This window comes from Anastrepha ludens, chromosome 5, assembly GCF_028408465.1.
Source record: "Anastrepha ludens isolate Willacy chromosome 5, idAnaLude1.1, whole genome shotgun sequence".
Taxonomy (NCBI): domain Eukaryota; kingdom Metazoa; phylum Arthropoda; class Insecta; order Diptera; family Tephritidae; genus Anastrepha; species Anastrepha ludens.
In genome coordinates, this window is record NC_071501.1 from 19,205,902 (window position 1) to 19,214,373 (window position 8,472).

General features: G+C 36.0%; 1 protein-coding gene across 1 annotated transcript; it reads right to left on the reverse strand.

Moving 5' to 3' along the window:
* Positions 1–6,295: 6,295 nt before the first annotated feature.
* Positions 6,296–8,194, reverse strand: LOC128863131 (uncharacterized). The gene is made up of 2 exons (XM_054102089.1): positions 6,899–8,194; positions 6,296–6,827 (listed from the first exon to the last, which is right to left on the reverse strand). The coding sequence occupies exons 1-2, from the start codon at positions 7,895–7,897 to the stop codon at positions 6,702–6,704; spliced, it is 1,125 nt and encodes a 374-aa protein (XP_053958064.1). The 5' UTR covers positions 7,898–8,194; the 3' UTR covers positions 6,296–6,701.
* Between the last annotated feature and the right edge of the window lie 278 nt (positions 8,195–8,472).

The window sequence follows — 8,472 nt, forward strand, 5'->3', positions numbered from 1 at the left end:
AAAAAAAAACTTGTTTTCTTTGTTAGGCCCGGGACTTTTCTGGCCATGTGTTATATTTATGGTGAATTGCATAATAACGCCTCATTCCACATATTTTATTTCATTCGAACAATTTCCTTCTTGAGGATAATATTCTCAAGTACGCAGAAACCTGCGTACACATAAAGCAAGGCGATTTTACTGTACAGAAAAATAAGAAGGACGACCGGCCTAGGGTGAGGGAAGTGGCATTAGGTGAGGTACATATATTCAAGAGAAGCCTGAACTATACTTTATATCTCTTGCTCGTGGATATTCCAGTGTTAGCCCTAAGCTATATTATTTTTTTCCTCTTTTTCTCCTTATCTACCTTTCGCTCTACCCTCTAACTTTCTAACCAAAGTTCGTCGCAAAACAATAAAGAATTTATTCGAGTTCAATTCGCCTTTAGAAAATCCTTCTTGCATTCGTGCTGCCTGTTTATAATTGCTTATAATTCCCACGTTAACGAATCAATAAATGGGTTAGCGTATCACCAGTTGCTTCCAAGTTAGGTTAGGTTACCCACCTTACATCTCTACTAACATGGATTTCTGCTGCAATTAAGAATTTCTAACTACAAACAATTAAATAATGATATTTTCTATTTTGAAATTTCAGTATACCAACCTGCATATTTTCCGTGCTTCAACGTCTTAGTTTCTCAAGTCAAATGCCCGCACTTATAATAGACAGAAAGCTGAAGGCGCCCGACCTCTGTCATTATTATTTGAATTATTAAATTGTAGCGCGGGAATATTTGAACAGTTTGTCATCTGCGTGAATTGATTTTTGATTGCATAACTACTGAACAAAGTGTCCTTCTATTGTTTTTTCAAATTTTAAAAATCTAAAGCATAGATATTGATTTAAAATGCCCAGTAATTGATACTCGACATAATAGAATAGAAAAAAGGCGGCCATTATTGTAATTTATTCGCCGAAGTATTGGTCATGCGGTAATAAAAATATTCATGGTACCTCGAAGAACTCATTCCATATTTTGTACTGCGAAAATAAAATTTTTCATTGAAAAAAAAAAAGAATAAATAAATTACATTCAACAGTTAATTTCTCTAGCCCTACTTGGCGACGCAATACTGCTTGCCATAAATACTCAAATTCAGTTAAGATAATTCCTCAAGCCTAGAAACAACGACAGATCAACAAGTTGATAGGAAAGAAAACATCAACTATGGGGAAAATTTTGTTTCGTGTCATATTCAAGTTTTTCATCAGGCCATTACTTAACCCATTACTGCATGTCTTAATGAAACGTTGAAAAAAAAAAAAATGTTTCATGGTAGAAATAGCTTTTTTCAATTATCAAATAAAAGAAAAATAATAAAAAAATTGTATACATTGGCCTTTTTTTACGGAACCATATATAAAAACTAGTTGCAAAGTATAAAAAAAGAGGTTGTCTGTAAAGTCGGTTTACTGACGATAGTTTAACGTGACAACGTCATAAGAAAATACTGATGTAATGGTTGCAATTTTCAAAACAAAATTTTAGTTTTATTGGTTTGATAGATATTTTGTATGGATATAGAGAAGGAGGTAAATGGAATCGCAATGAAATAGGTCAAGTTACATTTACACAAACGTGAAAAATGACGAAACATTTATCAAATTCATGAAAGATCTGTTCAATTTCGATTGTGCATCAGACGTTAATAAGGCAACATCATCGATTTGCCTCTTTCAAGACACATTACACTCGAAACACTTCCTTTCATTTCCTACTTTTCCTATCATCGACCTATTCTCAACAGAGAAATGGTTCTTTACCATGCACACAGGAAGAAGGCATTTGCAAATACAAATATGTGAATTTATATACAAATGCGCATATACATACATATACATACATATATATGCTCACTCAAGTAGGAGAGAGCCAGATGTCGAACGTTGCCGAATCCGGGGGCCGATTGTGCTCTTTGTCGTTCGTTCCGCGCTCTCGCTTGCAGTTCAAGCAAGGTAACGACGCATGAGCAAGATAACGACACATTTTTTCGTGCGTGCAGCCGGCTAAATCGAATTAAAAGACGTCAAAACAATTGAAAAGCGGAAAAATTATTATCCGTTGAGAAAGAAAAGTACTTCATGAGAATATTCTTTGTTGTTAAAAAGCACTTACGCTTTACTCTGTTATCGTTTTTTGGAAATGAATCACTCGCACCTCAATTCAGCTGTTTCACCCACTTACACAAAAGTGATATTATGTGAAGTATATGCCATTGGGAGCTACAACTTCTTTTGACTTGATCCACTCATTGAACCAGTTTGCGATGCTCTCGTAAGAAATGAACCGCTCTCTAATAAGGGCTGAGTGCATTGATCGGAGCAGATAGTAATCCGAAGGTGGAATGTCTGGGGAATACGGCGGGTGGGGAAAAATTTCCCAATACAGTCCCTCTAAATATTTCTGACCTGGCGTTGTCTTGTGGCAAAAAAATCAGTTTGTCATGTCTACCGTTCCATTCCGGCCGCTTTTCTGTGAGAGTTCGATTCAAACTCATTAGCTGCAGTCGGCAACCATCGTCAGTGATAGTTTCAGATGGTTTAAGGAGTTCATAATAGATGGCACCCTTGTGATCTCACCAGATACTCAACATAACCTTTGAAGTATGAATATTGTTTTTCACTGTCGATAGACCTGGTTCACCTGGCAGGGTCCAACATTTTCGATGCTTAGGGTTATCATAATAGATCCATTTTTCATCGTCAGTGACAATCCGGTGCAGAGAACCTTTTCTTTTCTGCCGTTCAAGAAGAATCTCACACGACACCAAACGTCTCTCAATATCCCTCTCCTTCCATTGATGTGGCACCCAACTACTTGCTTTCTGGACCATTCCCATCGCGTGCAGATGTTTACCGATGGTTGATCTGTCAACATCCAACTCTTTAGACATATACACCTTAAATCACCAGTATATTACTTGAGCGAACACAAAAATAGTATCAGCAGCAACACCTCTTTTGTGATAGAAGGAAATGTCATAATTTGTTTGCATTTCATTACACTGTGTGACAAAAAAAAAAAAAATTAAATAAACTTTTATGGAGACCTAGCACAACTTGTGGCTATAGAAAAACTAAACAAAATGGTATAGGTGAAATTTCCAATACACCCCCAAAATCTCATTTTATGGCCATAAAACCGTTTTTCAGTAGGTTGATGTGAAGAATCACTCCTAACTTCGCCAATTTCCATCCGATTTCAAATTTGTTTTTTTAGTTCGAAAGAACAAAAACAAGCCTTTTTGACAGTGTGTTGACAATTTTTCAGAAATGACAACTGACGAGACTGTAGGCGGAAGTATTTGGAATTTTTTTATTTTTTCTCTATTTTTTCAACTTTGACATAATTTTTACGATATTATCCGTTAGTGAGGATGTTTTTTAGTACACTACTGTTATAGTAAATTTAATTTTGCGTTGAATGAGCTATATTTGACTGTACTTGATTTAAAATTAATAGAGTTGTGTGAGTTTTAAGATTTCATTTTTTTTTTTACTAATTTGGTATGTAGGCATCGAAGCATGAAAATGATAACAAGTGTCATTATAAACACATAATATTTATTGGAGTATTGTGCAGTGCAGCACTGTACGGTATGGTATGGTGCAGTACACAACGGAACTGGTTCCAAACTTAAAAATGCATTGGAAACGGCCCTTTGGAGTTTAGTATGGTACGGTACATTTGTCATTCTCTTCATCAGTTTTGAATACTTCTCTGTATGAAATTCGATCATCATCATTCATCTGAAGTCGTCATCAACTAAATTATATTGTTTAAATCGAGAAGCGAACGTTTCAAATTGCCTTCCCGATAGAAGTAAATCACGAGAAAGGTCCTGAAAATCTGAATTTGATACAATGTGTCGTTCTGAAGACTTAGAACCAGACGGAAAGTATGCTTCATCACCAGGTTTATTGTTATCAGTTTGATCGTCATCAGCAATGAGTTGAACTTCCTTCAGTTCCTGCAGTTGAGTCAATCATATCATCCAAGACTACGAGGTTCTTAACAGTTGCAACATCAGCATACTTTATGTGATTTCGAGTTTTATAATGATGACCGTTTACGTCCGTTTTACAAAAATAACAATCATCTGGTTTATGATAAGGCTGATGATGCCACATCATCGGAGAGTATTGAGAAATTCGACTTTTCTGGCAACGTTTTGATTTATATCTCTTGAATTTCAATGAAACAAACAATAAAACTTTGACGTTTTAATAAGGTTAAATTATAATAACAAACTTCTTTTGTTAATCAATGTACAGTGTGAACTTTGGTACACTTGGAAAAAAAATGTGCTATAATATGTCAGATATTTTCGTAAGTTCTAACCAGTTCTGTTGTATGCAGTACAGTGTACTCTTATGTATACATATACACTCCAATAAATATTACGTATCTATAATAACGCATCAAAACACGTCCTTATTCCCATTTAGCGTAAGCTATACCTACATACCAAATTAGTAAAAAAAAAAATAAAATCTTAAAACTCACACACCTCTATTAATTTTAATTCAATTACAGTCAAATATAGCTCATTCGACGCAAAATTAAATTTACTATAACAGTAGTATACTAAAAAAAATCCTCAATATCGGATAATATCGTAAAAATTATGTCAAAGTTTAAAAAATAGAGAAAAACTAAAAAAATTTCAAATACTTCCGTCTACAGTCTCGTCAGTTGTCATTTCTGAAAAATTGTCAACACACTGTCAAAAAGGCTTGTTTTTCTTCTTTCGAACTAAAAAAACAAATTCGAAATCGGATGGAAATTGGCGAAGTTAGGAGTGATTATTCACATCAACCTACTGAAAAACGGTTTTATGGCCATAAAATGAGATTTTGGGGGTGTATTGGAAATTTCTCCTATACCATTTTTTTAGTTTTTCTATAGCCACAAGTTGTGCTAGGTCTCCATAAAAGTATATTTAATTTTTGTTTTTTTGTCACACAGTGTTATTGATAAATATATCTCTCTATCTAAATATAGCTTTGATGATGCATTAAGCATTTTCCACCGCCTTACCCTAAAAAAAAATAATAATAATACTTAATTTGGAAATAAAATTAAGTCAAAGTTGCTATGGTATTGCATATGGGCTCATATGCGGTAAAGGGCTAAGAGATTACATCTTTTTATGCGGGCTCTTGAACCGAAAAATAAAGACTTATAAATAGCATAGTCCAATCAACCTAGGTAAAGAGTCAATTGAAGTCGATTAGCGTTCGGGCTGGCCAGTCTAAAAGCTTTTTTAGAAGATGCCCGTTTTGAAAAGAAATAAATCGCTGAAATTATTAGATTATCACTTGATACCATTTTTATCCACCTCCATTATATTCTTGGTGTCGCAATTAGTGGTCTCAGTGGTCTAGCCATAACGCCTTAGCCGGAACCATAACCATAATCACAAATTACAGCATTTGTCGATTAGTCATACCGTAACCATAAGCAAGTGATATTGACGTAGAACTAATAGCAACATATCCATTTTATCATCGGAGCATTTTCTACTAAGTCAATTAATTTTAGGTCGTTCATTTCTAATATTACAATTTTTATCACAAATATTAAAGCAAAATAATGCTGCCAACGGTTACTGGAAAAAACAAAATTCAATAGATGCATACAGCTACGGTTATGGTTACAGCGTTATGGTGCGGCACCTATAATCGCTTACAGTGGTGCTTATAGGTTAGCTCATTGCTATGGTTACGGGTATGGCTAAGGTACGGCGCCAATAATGCCGACTTAAGGCCAAAGCATGGTGCGTACGAAGAATCTCATATCACTTCCGAAACAAGGAATATGGATTGGCCAATCTGCTTTGGTGAAAAATAAAATTGTACCAGCAACTTCGGCTGGCATGTCTTGGGGTGCTCGACAGCCGAATTCTGTCCATTCATTTCACACGCTTCTTCTATTCGTCACTTTTCTGCTCGCTATTTCTTTGCTCTGCTCACTTAATGAAAAATTTGCATGCAAAAGCAACCACAAAGTTATCGAGTAAGATTCGCCGCTAGCGAGTTAGGTTTTACCTCATTAAACTGGTATAAATCACTATCTTACAAGAAAATGTAATTTAAGGCAGCTCTAGGCAGTTAATTTATGCCAGTTGCTTCAACTATTCGCCACTTGCTAGACTGATTATATTGACCGTAAAATAGACGAAGTGCTCTATGAACTTCAAAAATAGATTTATTGTTTTTTCAAAGTAAAATTCCACAATTTGGAAGCGTTAAACGATTCATGATGACTTGCCAAATCTTACTTACTAAAGAGAAATGTCAACACAGTTTACCATTCTCTGCTGTTAAACCACAGTTATCGATATCGATAGTTTTCATGTAGTTAAAAAACACCCGATATAATCTACTTATCGCCTATTCAGTTGAATAACTAAACAACTCGAATAAATATATAAAAATAATTAGAAATTCAACACAAAAAATCGTGTAATTCATTTAAATCTATACAAATAACAGGTGATGTAGAAAACTACGTTAAAGAAAGTTACATTTAAAGGTTGAATGAAGGTTAAAAGAAACATTATTAATATTTGTTTTTGCGCATCACTTTTATCGAAAATCGTTCTTAATCATTTATTTTAAAAGCAAACATCTTTTGCAGACTTAAATGTAAATCATTTGGATTTAAGCGCAAATTCAATGCCGGTTTTACTAATCAAAATCGGAAATTGGGACGCATCGATGGGCAATTTTCGTATCTTTATAGCGGGTTTGAGAAAGCCATGTCGTGAATCGTGAGCCTGAAAGTGAATGAAAGTGGATTTAGTTTAGGGAAATTTTATTTTGTACACATCTCAAAAATCAACCTCACCTCCAGCACCTGTTGCAGTTGCTGCACGGACCTCTGCACCAAGTCCAAGTGTATGGTGAATACTCGCTTGCGTTGTGGCTGCCCACGCACCACATCGGATAGTTCACAAATCCATTCGCGCGACTTTGAGAGCACACTTAAATTCAGCCCCAGATAGAGATGCTCCAAGTGCATGTTGTTGGTGACTAATACAAATAAATCGTCAAGCTGCACATGACTTTCGAAATGCAGCTCTCGTAGCGTTTGCAGCGAGTAGACGAAGTTCATGAGATATTTACAATATAATATTTCTAGATTTCGAAATAATTGCGCTGATTTCGCAAAGAAATCTTTTGTTGTCAAATGCTCCTCCTCATCGTAGTAACGTAGCTCCGTTATTTTTGGCAAAATCGCCTCAAGCACAACATTCATGTCCTGTCTATTTGTTGCCTCGCCAGTCAAATGCACGCGTGTCAATTTTGTGTTGTGGAAAATGTCAGCAAAATATCTGGGTTCCAATTTATTGCTGGTCACATAGAGTTCACGCAGTTGTCGCAAGCCTGCCAAATGTTCACCCGTCATATATGAACTGACCAACTTGAGCACCTCCAGTTGCGGACACTTGCGTATCAAAGTCGCTAAATAGCCAGCATGAAACTGTTCGTCGTAACAGCGCAGCACGCGCAAAGATGGATACTGGAAATGGAAGTAAAAAGCGAGATCTGGTCGTTTGGTGTAGCGTCCCAAGTAGCTGGTGAATGCCACATTCGCTGTGCTGTGCACTGTTAGTTCACTTATGTGTGGCGCTATTAGGTGGTAGAATATTTGAAATTCCGTTAAGTTGAGTTCATCACAACTCGTATCGCCTTTGGTGGTGAATTTGTTGAATTTAAGGCGCCAAAAGCGTTCAACGATTATACTGCGAAAGCGTTCATTGATAGCTGTCAGCATCAGCTGTTCTTTGACGTTTAGATATCGGAATATCTCGCTTAAGCAGTCATCGTTCAAGTATTCAATCATTTGTGTAGTATTTTCCAAATGCAATAATTCACTACTACTTTGTTATTGTATCATTAGTGTTTATTGTTCAATTTTGTAATTCTGCTTTTTTCACTGTTCCACTCAAGCTCACACAACTGCCTATTATTTTTCCAAAAGCTTATCGTTTGTTATGTTTTTTCGCGGACGGCATTTAGCTCGCCATAAGCGTTCACTTCATTGTGAGTAAATATATAAACTGTGCAAAAAAGCCAAGTCATAGATTTGACTGTATTTGATAAACAAAACGTCGCTACTGCAACAGCAAAAGCAATAACAACATGTCGCTACTGGCGTCTGTGAAAAAGCTTTCTCGCTGGAGTACCTGATGCGTGCTGGAGCCTTCTTAACTCGCCACCTACATACAAATGCACGCAAAAAGCTCCACCTTTCGGTGCGCAGTGCACGCGCCATCTGGTGGCATAGATGTGTATTAGTGCAATACTTTTGCTGTGATAAGTAAAAACTGAGCTTTTGTGGAGGTTAAATACAATTATTAAAATGCTAATACAGTGTTAACTGCGCGAAGTGAACTAATTAGTGCAAGGGCAGTTCAT